The sequence below is a fragment of the Gymnoscopelus microlampas genome (genome assembly GCF_963454915.1).
Source record: "Gymnoscopelus microlampas genome assembly, chromosome: 7".
NCBI classification, from domain to species: Eukaryota; Metazoa; Chordata; class Actinopteri; order Myctophiformes; family Myctophidae; genus Gymnoscopelus; species Gymnoscopelus microlampas.
In genome coordinates, this window is record NC_139944.1 from 42,483,207 (window position 1) to 42,499,144 (window position 15,938).

The 15,938-nt window shown below is 40.9% G+C and overlaps 1 protein-coding gene across 1 annotated transcript in view; it reads right to left on the minus strand.

Moving 5' to 3' along the window:
* quob (quattro b) overlaps positions 1–15,938 on the minus strand; it is a 47,262-nt gene that overhangs the window by 10,383 nt on the left and 20,941 nt on the right. The window contains exons 4-15 of the mRNA XM_084063051.1: positions 15,379–15,579; positions 14,596–14,719; positions 11,547–11,640; positions 10,021–10,107; positions 9,791–9,907; positions 8,280–8,378; positions 8,024–8,172; positions 6,532–6,670; positions 4,189–4,314; positions 3,280–3,477; positions 1,488–2,509; positions 629–878 (exon numbers count right to left, since the gene is read on the minus strand). Coding sequence (XP_083919177.1) covers positions 629–878; positions 1,488–2,509; positions 3,280–3,477; positions 4,189–4,314; positions 6,532–6,670; positions 8,024–8,172; positions 8,280–8,378; positions 9,791–9,907; positions 10,021–10,107; positions 11,547–11,640; positions 14,596–14,719; positions 15,379–15,579 — 2,606 coding nt within the window. The remainder of the gene's footprint in view (positions 1–628; positions 879–1,487; positions 2,510–3,279; positions 3,478–4,188; positions 4,315–6,531; positions 6,671–8,023; positions 8,173–8,279; positions 8,379–9,790; positions 9,908–10,020; positions 10,108–11,546; positions 11,641–14,595; positions 14,720–15,378; positions 15,580–15,938) is intronic.

A 15,938-nucleotide genomic window follows, 5' to 3' on the forward strand; every position in this document is an offset into this window, starting at 1 on the left:
TAAAATAAAAAAAATCTTTTGTGACTTTCTTTTCTTCAGAATAGGCGTAATGGGAGTTGTGACATGTTGCTGGCGTATCCAGCAGTGAATCATGTACTACAGTTTTTGTTTACAGTATACCAAAATATGACCTACACTGTGTAGACCATATCAGCTCACAGCTGCATCTTATTTGTTTGCTGTTTCATATTTCTAAAGAACACATAAGGCTATTGGGAGGGGAAATGACTCCTCATTCCTGAGAAGGCTATAGCAGGAACACATTTTTCTCAGCTGTTCTGCGTTATCGCGGTTTTCATTTGGAACCGGAAACCACAATCACTGCTTGATTCATCCCGTCGGTTATCAAGAACAAATTTTACAATTGTGAAATTCTGCTTACTTTGAGTGATGAAAAACATCAAGTACAGTGTTTGGGATGAGAAGAATTATTAGGTCAATACTAATACTTCTTAATAATGATTTTTTTTTAATGCAATTCAAAATGTGGAGCTGTGATTGGAATCAAAATATATTAATATAATATATATTAATTTCTTAATATAATAATATTAAGAAATTAAATATATTATTAAGAACAATTAATATCACTCATCATGATGATGTTATGTATATATAAGGGACCCACATGTCGCAGGAAGCAGCGGCCCACTCGAAATGGATCTTTCACACAGCCCTCCAGCTCCTTCAGGAAATGGTGTCGATGGAAGTCGTGGAGCTTCTCTAGATTGCCGAAGATGCTCCCCCTCTGGCCCCTGAGGTCCTGGGGAACGTCAGGCCTCTCCAGCTCAGGGAAGTACTGCTCTCGAACGTAGCCCAGGGCCCTCACATACTCCCTCTCTGTGGACACCAGCTCCTCCATGATCTTCTGCAACTTCCTGTTTCAAACAGGAAATAAAAACAACAATCAAGAGGAATCAAGAAGGGTTGTTTGTCAGTGAAATGCGAATTTCCTATGCATGTTAGCCTACTTATTTACTATGACACTATGTATGACACATTAGGAGTCCATTGGTAGTGGTTCTCTAACATTTTTATTTTCAAGGACCCCCATAACTCAGAGAGTGCACAAATTGAACCAAATGGACCCTATGGGTGCATTTGGTTCCATTTGTGCACTCTCAGAGTTGTAAAGGTTTGTGTGTTTCTGGCAATAATTTTCCACTAATTTTGACGTCCATGGCAAAGATAGAATTTTGACAAAAATGTCCACCACAAGCCAGCATGGCGATGACCCCTGACAAACCAAGTGACATTCATAGAGGGAGTCATTGTTTCATGGTTGCAGGTCATTAGTCACTTGTGTGCATATCACAGAATTTCTCCCTTTGACATATATAATGTGGTTGTTTATGTTTAATTATGTCTGATTTGTGTTGAAATTAAATAGATTACGCAATTCACTGGGTCCAATTACAGACTGCATCATTGGATGGTGTCATTTTTGGTCTTTGATAAAATGTGGAAATGGGTCATTCATTACTTACAAAACATTGATGGCATCTTGTTCCATGTGGCTGCTTAATGACGCCTCTTGGGCACTCGTGCCACCAGGGCTCTGGTGGGTGGGCACAGAAGATCCCTTGGGACCACACTCCTCTGCATTACTTTCCTTATTCGACTCGCAGCACGAGTGACCTGAGCAGAAGCTGTCCTGGCGAGAAATGGGCAAATTCTGGCTGGTTTGGTGTCTTACTACCAGCGGGTGTGACCACATCTCACACTGGTTGTGTCTTGTGCTCAAAGGGGAGAAGCCAAAAATGGCCATCAGGCGCGTGCTGGTACCTGAGCCTTCACTGAGGGAGCGTCCCAAGGCATGGCCCAATGGAAGCTCCTCCTCACCGGCCCTGCTGACAGAGTCCACCCTGCTCAGATCTGCCTCACTGTGGTGCTCCCTCAGCCTCCATTTTGTTTCTACGCGATCATTGTCATTTTGAATCACGTGCCGCTCATCTTTGGCCGGCGTTTTAGGTAACCGTGGCGTTTTGGCTCCACGTTTCTCTTTCAAGTCAGGTTTCAAATGGAGGTTCAAAGATGGAATAACAGCCCCCCTCTCCTCCGGGCCCCCCTCTGAATTATTGACCGTGCCTTTCGGACAGATTGAATCCCGGGCCAAAGAGAGACCAGCCTCCCCCGCCCCTTCCCTCCATTCTTCATCCCTCTCCAACGCCTTTCTTTTCCCCTGAGAGACTGCAGCTGCGGCCTGCCGCTGGTTCTGGATCTGGCCCTTATCTGGGGCTTTCTTCTTCTGCTGCTGCCGCTCCTCCAGACACTGCCTGACTCTCTGGCACTGGGCCCAGGCTGCATTCCACACCCTGGTCCCCGCCGAGGCCCCCGATCCTCCAGAGCAGCAGACCTTGGCTTTGGCTGCCTGGAAGTGTGAGGCGGAGAACTCGCCACCCAGTCTCTCCTCGTACGTCTTGAGTGTACTTTGACTGGCCTTCACAGAGTAACACCCCGTCTCTACCTGCTCCAGATAGTGACTGCATTCCTTGGCCAGGGCAGATGCCTGGAGAAAGAAAGGGAGGAACAGGCAGGAGGAAAAGTGATATCAGTGAATTATTTTTCATCTGTACTTTTCAGTCTTGAGAGATTTGTGGCTTTTAACCCTTTAAGACCTGAGGCTGGTTCTAAAAATGTTTTCTATAAAATCCTAACAGTTTTTTGAACAAAAAATATGTAAAAAAATAATAATATATATATATATATATTTAAAAAAATAGATATCTCAAAATATGTTGTTCCATGGACCCCCAGAAGCAAAGATTTGACTAACAAATGTTCACTTAAAAAAGATATATATTCAACGATTTGCCACATTTTCATGATTTTTCAAAAATGACAGATGTACAAGCTCATAGCACAGCACTCAGTGCCACGCTATGAGCTTGTATATCTGCTATTTTTGAATAGCCAAAGAAATAAAAAAAAACGCTTCCAAATCCCCGAGTTGAAAGTATTTCAACTCTCGGCAAGCAGATGAAAACGCCACACACGAACGCGCAGCGCAGAATAAGGCGATTAGCGCTTCGTCATGCTGCTGTTGTTTTGAAAAAAACACTCCCATTGTAAACAATTGAAAACATATGCTGCACTCAGGAAAAAAAACGCCTCGGTGGACACGGCCTCTAAGAGATAGGATTCATCGTTTAGGTTATAGCTAAGCTGTGAAAATATGGAAAGTATGTGTGTAGGGAATAAAAAAGGAATGAGAGAATTCGTAACATTGAATAAGCACAGAGTCATGTTCTGATGCGACTTCGGGTTTTATTCACCAACCTGTTCACAGAAACGGTACAGATGCACCATTCTATCTAGTTCTTTGTGTTTCTGTTCTGCCCGCATCAGAAATTCCTCCATGTTGGATTTGAAAGTGCTGACCACGATCTGAAAAACATCTGTTTCGGGGCTGGATTCATGGGCGCCCACAATGTTCTCCGTGTCCGCCACTAGGGTCAAGGCCTGCTGTTTTCTCTCCTGCAACAATGAATGATGAAACATATGTGAAGCCACACCTGCATTTCCTAACCCTCAGCAGATAATCAAGGATCTTGACTATAAGGAGGAGTAATTTATTATTTTTTATATTTGTATGCAAATTGGGTTCCATATAATTTAGATTCCTTCAAGCGTGAAGAAGGGAAAGGAAATGAGGTTGCTGTCGGCACTCACTTTAATGTGATGAGAAAAAGTTTGCTGTCAATTCAACCGTTATCGCAACTTCTTTAAATTCAAGTTTGACTGTGTACACAGTAAAATCCTCAGTGTTCATTTATCCATTTTGTAACTCGTAGACCGCACTTATGTAATGGTTACATTTGTACACACTCAGATTTAAATGAAAGCTGCAATGCGGAACTTATTTTAAAGAATGTAACTTTATTTCAACTAATATGTATGGTATGTTAATATAACTCCCTACTCTTCCATTGAGAAATGTATACCCTGTTGTCAGGTACCTACAGTACTGGTTGTAAATTAATAATGCCTCAAGCTCATAAGTGCAATGTCTCCCCTGATCAAGCGGTGATTCCATATTGGCAGGGTTTGGTCTCTCGTGCGGGAGACCTGGGTTCAAATCCCGGGTAGGACATAAAAATCTTCCACACTGAGGATTTTACTGTGTCCAAAATAACAGCCATATATACAGTACAGTATTAAGTAACCTTTGATCGATCGCTCTGTTACCTTAGCCTGTGTGAGAAAGCATTCAAAGTGCAGCAAGGCCTTCTCGGTGGACGCCAGGGAATCATTATCGGTTATATTTGAGTCCTTTAGTGTCTGCTCTCCCTCCACACTGAACCATGTTCCCACCTGCAAGGTACACAGACACAGAGTTATGAATGCTTGCCATCCTACAGTATGTTTTATCCTTGCGTCAGCAGTTCCTTCTCCTCGAGTATTTTAGATAGATGTTTGGTACTGTACACATAAAATGTGTTCATTTTACCCAGTGGTTCTCAACCAGTGTTCCGGGGACCACCAGTGGTCCTTGAGGGGGTTCCAGGTGGTCCCCAGCTAAATGATGGAGAGTTGTTAACCAAATGCAGTGGTGGACAGTAACGGAGTGAGAAGTACAGATTCTGAGTATCTGTACTTTACTTGAGTATTAGATTGTTTTGACACTTATTACTCTTACTTGAGTACATTTCCAAGACAAATGTTTTACTTTTACTCAAGTACATTTCTAGGAAGGCTGTAAAGTACTGAGTACTTTTAGGTTGGCTGTTTCTTTTTTCTCCCCTAAAATGTAATTGGCCATGCACACTTCTGCTCTCACCATAGCCGTGTTTCTGGCTTCCCCCTCCGCTCGCCTCTTTGTTACATCTTGTATGGGTGTATAGGAGTAAAAGTATTTAGTTCTGGTTTCTCAGTCATTTCTATTTTCATTTGTATAGGTGTTTCTGCAGGCTTTTTTAATGAATAAAATGTAATTTTGTATGGTAGAGTACGTTAATACAATATAACTTATACATTTGGGGCTGTTATATTTTGTCTCCCTGCTCTTCTATTGAGACATTTAGACCGTGTCAAAGGTCATGTCTCACCTATAGCCACAGGATCTGACATGAATTTTGACCAGATGTGTTAGTGTAGGAAATCAGAGGTTGACTTGTCTCTGTGCCATGTTGTTTTGACAGGGTGAAGTTCACCGCTGTGCATGTCGGCGTCATCTTGTTTTGACAAGGTGAAGTTAACGGTTGTGCGTGTGGGTACATATCGTTGCTGTCCGGCAGAAACCAGGTAACTCCATTTTGACGCTTTTGCATTTTTTTCCCATAAATCAGGGCCATTGAACACCCTTTACGTCTTCTGACAAAACCAGCTAACTCCATTGGATCCTCTAATTTTCTCATAAATCTGCTGTTTTGCTGACTCCAGGCTAAATCCAACCTCATTGTGAGCTTGGAGGTCCATTCAGCTGTTCTTACCAATGATGAACAAAACCTCCTGACTCCACTTTTTTCATTTCCTGAAAAATTAACATTTTGAAGCTGGTTTCTGCCGGACAGTAGAGATATGAAACATCCTCTTCTCTCATGAGAGCAGAGGATGTGGTCACAAAGAAGGATGTATGTCTAGCACATGTCTAGCACTGAGAAATGACCTAACCACATGCCTTGCAAACAACACCTTCCTCTCTGCAACCACCACCTCTGCAGGCATGGATGCCGATTTATGTTGGGTGGGTAGGGTACTCAACAACAAGTCCTATTCTTTAAAACCTTGAAAAATGTGTTTAAATGTTGATAACGATAAACTATACTACGTTAGTTCCATTGCTCCAAGCCAGAACATGATCGATTGATTGATCACTAAAATAACGTGCTCTGAAAAAGCTGAAAATTAACACTTTTGAGATTTTCAAGTGGGCCCTGATCCAGAAAATGTTGTGAATGTTGTGTCCATAGCACTTTAGCTTGCACTAGGAGTGTCTGCTAAATGCCTCATTTGTATATTGATAAGCTGCTAGCCAGTGGTGGACAGTAACAAAGTACATTTACTTGAGTACAATTAAGTACATTTTTTGAGTAGTTTTTTTTGAGTAGTTGAGTTTTTTTCCCCTACATTTCAAAGACAAATATTATACTTGAGCCCCATTTCACCAGAAAATAGCTGATCTAACACAATGCGACACGTTGTGAGCTTGTAGATCGGCTATTTTCACAATCATTGATATTCTTTGAATTTATGTCTAAATTTCAATCCATCAATGCATTGATTTATAGCAAGTATAAGTAGTATAAAGCAAGTACGCCAGTACTTTAACTCAAGTACAAATTTGACTGAGCAACATCTACTTAGTAGTACTCGAGTACTTTGTCCACTACTGCTGCTGTCAGGACATCAGCCTCATGTCTAATTGTAATCAATTGTTTAGTAGATGCCTCAAATCTATGAGCGTAGTGTACTGTAGGTAAGTGGCGAAAGATGAAGGAACTTCAGACAACAGAGATCTCGCATGCACTTTTAAATGCTGATACAGGGCCCAATACAGTCCAATCATACCAAAGGTAAGAACTATGGTACCGTGTTGATTTGGCCCTCCATCTCCCTGAGCTTGTAGAGGAAATCGAGGCACTGCAGAGACTCATTGGAGCGCATCACCAGGGTATGGAGCTTCTCCTCCACCTGGTTGTATAGAGCTGTCATGGACTCCATAGCGTCTCTGAAGGGAATAGAGGGAAATAACATTAACAAACATTAGGAAGAGGTAACACTCTGCTTGTAGTGCATGAGGAGGAATCATAAGGCTATATAAACATAATATATGTGTAATAAATGCAATGTATATGTATTGTATAATGTAAACTGAAACACATACTTAATCTGTGAGGACTGTATTGGCATTTTTATTAACCTCCGAAAATATTCATAATCTTTCGTTTTTGCTTCTTTATTTTTTTTAATTTTTACATCATTATCACATTTGCATCATGATAATAATGTCTTGATGGGCTTAAATCAGGGGTCTTCAATGTTTTCAGGCCAGGGACCCCTTAGCTGAGAGAGAGATGAAGCAGGGACCCCCTCTATATTGTATACAATTGTGTTTCAGATAAAAACATTTCTTTTTATTTAGTCTGCTATTTTTCCCTCTACACCTAGCCTCTTTGCCAAAAATAGCCGATCTACAAGCTCTCAACGCCTCGCGCTGCGAGGCGTTGAGAGCTTGTAGATCTGCTATTTTCGGCTAATGTTCCCCTCAGAAAAGGAAGTCTAGGGTTCAAGTGGTTAATGTAAAAAAACTAAATCCTATCACACAAAGATTTGGCGGACCCCCTATAGTAGCTCTGAGGACCCCCTAGGGGTCCCGGACCCCCTGTTGAAGACCCCTGGCTTAAATACCTGCCTGAGAATGGATGGACATGTTTAATGAAACCAAGCAGGCTGCCCCCAAATAGATGATTCACTTTTGAGTCTAAAAAGTCACAATCAAGGGCAAGGTCAAAATCAAGAACACTAACCCCATAACAAATACAAATGTACCTGTAAGGATCCATTTAGTTCCATATGCCTACTGGATGATCAGCATGCCCCAAAGAGTTAATAAAGTGTTGGTTTAAAGGTTACGGTCACAATCGAGTGACATAGAACAAGATACGTTGGTGCAGGCAGGCTTTGCACCAACAGAGTTATTTGTCTTTATTTTGGGACAAAAGGTCACAATCCAGGTCAGGATCAAAGGGAAAATTGCTTATAACTCAGCAATAGAGAGGTGTACTGTAGAACAAGATATGTTGGTGCTTGCAGAGTTTTAGCCCCAGGGTGCATTTATTTTTATATGCTCATGATGTCTGATGCAATCTCATGAAAAAACAAGTGCATTACAGCCAAAGGCAATATCGTAAACTTATCTTTGAAGATAAAAGCAATGATTAGGCAGATAAATTAATTCTACTCAGTGATGGGACTTGTCAAGACCGTCGTAATTCATTGGTGTTTTGAATGCATTATGTCAGTATCGTGGAGACAAAATAATGTTTAAATGTTTTCACATGGTGATTCATGGTAACAACACCTGTAGTCCTCTGACTGGGGAAAACGAAACTCCTCTTTCTTCATTCGGGCCAGCATGGCCCCACCTTCTCTCTGCAGGGTGACCAATCGGGTGTCCTCCAGAACCTCTTTCATTAATGTCCTCTGAACCGAGATGCATAGCTGCACATCCTGTAGCAATCACAATGTCGGCAAATGTTTATACAACTGACCCAAATAAAAGAAGGAATCTGGTAGCAGCCTAATTAAATTCAGCCGAGAAGTGGCTTGTGAATTACCTGGGTGGTGTTCATTGTTTTTGTGCCATCCACTTTCTTAATAGCCCTCTGGAGCAGACTGTCTGCCCCTTGCAGGTCAGCCATGAAAGAGAGCAGTCTCTGAAATAAATTGAATGCATGACACAAAGGAGAAGGTGAACCAAACAAATGGCTGCATATTTTAAGAGAATCGTGGGCATGGTGGTGGAAATTTGCTAAAACGGCTCATCGGCTCTCTCTGGTGCCCACTGGAAGAACTACAGGCAGTGCTAACCCGAGATCATGCAGTAAAGTTCTGGGGGCAAAACCATCCACAAATAAGGGAAATATTTAACAGTAGTCTTTACACACACTTATGTAAGCCCTAAATCAGTATCTGCAAATGTATTCCATGAGACTGGTAGAGCAGACAGCAATTTAATCGAGTAGGTTCGCAGACACCCATTTCATCTCCGATTTTTAATAAATAGTCCCTAAATTGATCAACAAGGAAGTGTATTGCTTGAGTTCACGTGTTTGAATGATTTTACAATCTACCCTCTCCAGTAACAGTGTTGAACCATGGCAAAAAGTCCACCACAAGAATGGTCAGAGTGAGAGAACTGGATTAATGAAGTTTTGTGTGAATCAACAACATTATTTAACTAATTCGCTATACTTTTAATAAATAAATAAATTAATCCACTCCCACTCATTAAGTTGTAGGTCGGTGCTTTTTAGCATAACAAATAAGCTAATCCATCATTGTAGAATTATGAATTTTCTCTATTTTTTTCACTCCACCCCGCCCCCATCCAAGAGCTGCTAAAGCTCATCCTGGGATTAAAGACAACAGTGGTAATTAATCTTAAATGTGCGTAGGGGTGTACAGAGTCCTCCTCGGTGGGTGACCTGTGTTTGAACAGCTGTGTCCACCAACTCCCTGACTGCAAGGTTAATGAGGCTGAGTGTGGGACCGGTGGTGGGAAAAGACAATAGGTATTTTGCTGTAAAGAAACGTCCTATAGGGAAACGGAAAATTAGATCAATCTGCCACATGCGGCCACAAGAGCCCTATATTAAGAAGTTAAACACTTAAGCCCTATATCTCTGCTGTCGGGCAGGAACCAGCTAATAAATAAAAAATCAGGAAATGAAAACGTTAGGAGGTTTTGTTCAGCATTGATAAGAACAGCTGAATGGACCTCCAAGCTCACAATGAGGTTGGAGTTCAAAAGGGGGTGGAGCCTGGAGTCAGCAAAACCAGCTAACTCCACCCCCCTTTGGTGGTTTAGCAGAAAGTTTGAGGATCCAATGGATTTAGCTGGTTTTGTCAGAAGCGCTTTTTAATACTTCTCATTGGTTCAATATTGTTTTAATCAACACACAGACCTAAAGGCTGTTCAATAGCACTGATTCATGGGGGAAAAAACACAAAAGTGGAACATTTTAGTTAGCTGGTTTCTGCCCAACAGCAACGATATGCTATTTTTGATATTTTTAAGAATTTTGGACAGTTTTTGCCTACAACAAAATATCAAACTATTCCGTACCTGATGGAACTGCATCCAGTCAGCATGGCTATAAGTAAAGGTCCCGCCCAGGTCAGAGGTTAACTGGGAGACCTCCACCATTTTGTTGAGGGCTTTCATAGAGGTCACCACATCCATCTAATAATGGACAGAGAAAAAGACGGTGATGTCAGGACAGTTATTATAGTCTCACTAAAATCACAATGCACAGAAGAAGTGGTGGTGGTGTTGTTGCAGGCTATATTTGTGACCTGTAAGCCGGGCTGTCTTTCAGGCCGTGGACACGTGTCTTTCTCAACCAGCATTAGGATGCTGTGGACAGCATGGAGGGCCTGCTCCTATAAAAGGACATTCAATCAATCAATGACAAAAACCATGACATGATTTAATATCCTCATGAGCAGTGGTGGAAAAAGTACTCGCATCTTTTACTTAAGTGTAGTGTAGTCTGGAATTCAAAATGTACTTGAGTAAAAGTACAAAAGTATTGCCATCAAAATGTACCAAAAATAAAAGTACTCATTGTGCAGAATGTCTTATTTCACAAGTTCATAATGTATACAAATCTTTTGAAAATAGCAGATCTACAAGCTCACATAGCGTTGCATCGCGACGCTATGTGAGCTGGTAGATATATGGGGCTGAAGTGGTTAATGTATGTTTTGTGATAATAATATAAATCTACAAAGTAACTAGTAACTAAAGCTGTCAAATAACTGCAATTCTGTATTTTCAACAAAAACAAATTCAAAACGTTTTTTGGGCGGATTTTGTTAGTTTTCTTCGTGTTTTGGTTACTTTATTTCGGTTTTAGGGTTAGGGTTAGGTTATTTAATTCTTATTTTTGCCTGATATTAACGATTTATTATCAAAAAATATATATTTTTTTAATTTTTTCAAAAAGTGGGGGGTATGAAATCACGGATCTGTGAGAGTGAGGGTGTCGCGTCGTACGCACAGTGAATGGCCGTGATTCCCCTGTAAACAACACTGTACAATATAAATGAAATGTTTCCTTCACCATCATCTCATCCACTACATAGATCTTGCTTAGTAAATCAGATCCAGATCAAGTAGCCTACATACATATCCACTCTTATAAAAATGGAAATATCTCCCCCTAGTGTTTATTGTTTTTATTTTTTATTTTAGTTTATTTTCACTAGAAATGTAAAAGCCTGAACAAACTTGCACTGATGAATCATGTTGCATTTACAGTAAACGCCTGATTTGCTTCACCCGAAACCAGACCCTTGTTGACTAATCTGAGCACTGACATTCCTCATCTGTAAATCTGAGTTGACGGCTTGATGGCACTGTGCTTTATGTGCTCTCTCTCTCTCTCTCTCTCTCTCTCTCTCTCTGTCTCTCTCTCTGAGTAAAAGTACAAAAGTATTGGTATCAAAATATACTTGAAGTAAAAGTACTCATTATGCAGAATGTCCCATTTCAAGTTTTCAAATGTATAAAAATATTTTGAAAATAGCAGATCTACAAGCTCGCAATGCGTCGCATCGCAACCGAAATGTATATCGGGCTGCGAAGTGGTTAATGTATGTTTTTTCATATAATTGTATTGGAGTAAAAGTACAATATTTGCGTCTGAGATGTATAGTGGAGTAGAAGTAAAAGTACTGAAAATTGGAAATACTCCAGTAAAGTAAAAAATACTTCAAAATGTACAGTACTTGAGTAAATGTACTTAGTTACTTTACACCACTGTGTGCGTGTGTGTGTGTGTGTGTGTGTGTGTGTGTGTTCTGATGCCGTTCCAAACCTGAGCCATCAGCAGGGCTTTGTAGAGGAGGGGCGATGGAGTCTTCTTCCTGGCATCAATTACCAGAGTCATTCCCAAATCTCTGACATCTTGCCTGGGAAGGAAAACACACAGTCGTGTTGGAGCGCATTATAAGACGTGTTCACTTCATCATAAAAACCCTTTATCTGATTGAAAGTGGCATTCAAAGAGCTTTTACGCCTCACTTATCTCACTCCTTATCTCTGTATCTCTCTCTCTTTCTCTCCATCTCTCTCTCTCTCTCTCTCTCTCCCCCTCCACACGTCCTTATATGCCAAACGTTTGACGCCCTTCACAGACTACCCTAACCCTTTAAGACCGGGAATGCATCTGTGTGTCATTTTTAAGATTTCTTTGGGCTATTCAAAAATAGCAGATATACAAGCTCACAAGCTCATGAACTTGTAGATCTGCTATTTTTGAAAAATAGTGAAAGTTTGTGCAAATCTTTGAATATATTTTTTAAAGCGAGCATTTTTTAACTCTGTTACAACTTCTGAGGGGTCCCTGGAACAAAATATTTTGAGATGGGGGGTCCACGGCCAAATACATTTAAAAAAAAACTTAGGATTTAGAAGACATTTTGTAGAATCCCCAGAACCAAAGATTTGAGTTACAAGTGTTCGCTTTAAAAAATATATATAAATTCAAAGATTTGCACACATTTTCACGTTTTTTTTTTCCTTCAAAAATAGCAGATCTACAAGCTCATAGCGCGGCACTCGGTGCCGCGCTATGAGCTTGTAGATCTGCTATTTTTGAATAGCCAAAGAAATCTAAAAAATGACCCACAGATGCATTCCCGGCCTTATTGAGCTAATGGCCTCTTCTTATGTTACCGGTGTGTGAGACCGACTAAATGAGATGTGTCTTCTTCCAGCTCTTATAGCAAGGTGCTGCATACCAGACGCTTGGCAGTCAGTCTGGCTGCAGGCTATACGCTGTTGTTCTTGCGGTCAGAAAAGAATGCTTCTTTTACAGGCAACGGCCCGAGGTTGTTTTACTAGCAGAGTGGTACCTTCAACCTCAAAGTCTCATCCATTAACTCCAGTGTAAACACAGACGGCCCGTAAATGTACGCTGTGGCGGAACTAAGGACACTTTGTGTTTTAACAAGGGGACAGCTAGCCCCCCTGGGGGTTGGACAGGGTCATGGGCAGTGGTGGATAGTAACTAAGTACAGTACATGTACTCAAGTACTGTACTTAAGTACAATGTTGAGGTATTTGTACTTTACTTGAGTATTTCCAATTTCCAATACTTTTACTTACACTCCACTACATCTCAGAGGCAAATATTGTACTTTTACTCCAATACAGTTATTTGAAAACTTTTGTTACTAGTTACTTAGTTAAACATACATTAACCACTTCAGCCATCTGAAAATAGCCAATCTACAAAAGCGACGCGTTGTGAGCTTGTAGATCTGCTATTTTCAAAGGATTTTTATACATTTTGAAATATGTGAAATGGGATATTGTGCGTGATGGGTACTTTTACTTTTAGTATTACGTATATTTTATATTAAGTATACTTTTGTACTTTTACTCAAGTCAATTTTGAATACAGGACTTTTACTTGTAACAGAGTATTTCTACATTGCATGAAGTGGGTGACAACGCCGCATGAAAAAGTGACATCATTCAAATGGTATCCACCGCAAAGAGACCCGCGGTGTGATAACTAAATCATGATGTGTTTTCTAAAGAGATTATACATCATTGGTGATAAATCAGTCATTCGGTTTGGATGGAAGGTGGTGAACCCATACTTTTCACCTCCTCTATAACGCCTGGTTTATTACGATGATATGCATGTAAAACAAGTTGCATGCAACGCCTAGGATCGTTGAAGCGCGGTAATCTAGAGACAGGCCTTGTGTGGAGAATTTGCGGCGCTCCCTTGAAGTCACAGGTTCAGGCAATGATACGTTAAATCAAACAGACAGAAGCTCTCACCTATTCCTCATACCATAAAACTGCTCAACTCTAACAGCTCTAACCGTGAGCTCAACCCCAGGCCTACGCACGCTGCATGCATCATTAACTGTGCTTGTTATTGTACAATCAATGCAATCCTTTACGTATTTGTTTAATTTGTCTCACATGTTGTCACACACCGACAAACTATACTGTATTGGGTTGTCTTGTCTCTGTGTATTGCTGCAATCCTGATTTAGGACATACAGTAAGAGCCCAAACATTGAACAAAGCACTAAACAGGCCTGTAAGACCACAGGAGGAAATTGTAGTCTAGTCTCCCCCTAGTGGCCAAAGAAGAAATAGGACATTTGCCTGATATGATACTGTATGTTGGATTCATGTGAATTCTCAGACACTGACCTTTTGAAATGAAAAACAAAACAACACCAAAAAAAACATACCTATCACCAGGGCAGGAATTTCAGGGAGGCCACGATGGCCATGGCCGTCGTTGCCCCTCAGTTTGGCCTTGTGCCCCTCAAAAAAAATTGCATGCCCTGAGACCACAGTGGCCTTAATGCCACAGCTGACTGTACTACTTTCTCCTCTGTCTCTTTCTTGTTAATATGTAGACACCAGTGTCTCTTTCTTGTCATGTAGACACCTTTTGTTGAGATTCTGAATTCTTAACTGGCCTCTCCCCATCTTTAAACCAATCCAGTAACTTTGATTGGTGCAGGGCTGAGTATGGATTGTAAATACCATAATGTATTTATTTTTCACTGCAGATAGTCTACATATTACATTTTAAATCATCCTTAACCCTTAAATTCAATTAATTATTTAAATGGACTAAAATCTTGTTTTATTTGATGGCCTTCCTGCCCTGGCATTTGGCCTTTGTGCCCTCAAAAATGGACAACACCAAAGGCCAAGTGGCCTTTGCCCCTAAAATGAAGAAATTCCAGGCCTGCCTATCACACATCAATTTGGTGGCCCAGTGGCCTAGGGGCCACCGACCCCCTGTTGAAGTCTGTCCCAGATGTATCAATCACATTATAATGAAGTCGTTGACATGTCATTCAGTGTTTGTGGTGCACAGGTACCTGGGTATGGCATGTAGGTAGAGCAGCAACCTGCAGACACCCGGGGCTGACACTAGAGGCGATGTCCACTCCTTCCTGCCTGCATGAACCTCTACCACTGCTCTGCCTGTCTTGTCCCTGCCACCTAGGGATAGGCAGAGCACACAAATGGCATGTTATTCTGTGTAGGACAGGGGTCTTCAACGTTTTTCAGCCCAAGGACCCCCTAGCTGAGAAAGAGATGAAGCAGCAGGGACCCCCACTACGTATTATATAAAACTGTGTTGCAGATTTTACTTTTTCATAGATTTCATATAGTTGGATTCATGCTAATGTGTATTTTAAGATAGTTAACCTTATAAACCCTCAATATTTAGTCAACTTGACCATTAATGGCTCTGTACTTGGTCAGCTCTTTTTCCCCTCAACAGAAACTCTCCGAAAATAGCCGATCTATAAGCTCACAACGCCTCACACTGCAAGGCGTAGATCTGCTATTTCGGCTAATGTTCCCCATCACAAAAAGATTTGGCGGACCCCCTGTAGGAATTCTGAGGACCCCCTAGGGGTTCCGGACCCCCTGTTGAAGACCCCTGCTGTAGGATCTTAAAGACAAGTCTCACAGTGGTGAATTGGCAAATGAAATGAGTCTTTACATTGTGCTTGGACAAAAACAAAACAAATTTGAGACTAGAAATAATTAGGGGTTAGGTGATAAATTGAGAGATTATAAATCAGAACAAAAACAAGTTGTATATATAAAACATAAATAAACACATGTACTGCTGATGTGGTGGTGTGTACCTGGTAAACAGATAATGCCCAGTTGAAGCAGACCACTGACGTCTCTGAAGCTGGATTGTTGGGTCGGGGGGGAGGAGAGAGGAACGTCAGAGATGGACGAAGCCTTTTCTACTTGCAGAAGACACAATGGTTTGTCTGTCTTAGAGTTGTGGTGGGGTTTAGAATCAGGTCCGTTCGTGGTGGGGGGAATTTCACCCTTGCCTAAGTGGGAGTCTAAAGGTCAGTATATGTCACAAGCATGTTAACTGACTTCCATTGAAAGAAAAAAGAAGAACATGAAAGTTAAAAGCGTAAACTGAAAATTCCTAATAAAACATAGCATGTCAGATACATTTAACCAGTGGTGGAAAGTACATGTACTCAAGTACTGTACTTAAATACAATTTTGAGGTATTTGTACTTTACTTGAGTATTTCCAATTTCCAATACTTTTACTTCTACTCCATTACATCTCAGAGGCAAATATTGTACTTTTACTCCACTACAATTATTTGAAAACTTTAGTTACTAGTTGCTTTGCAGATATAGATTATTACATTATAAAACATACATTAACCACT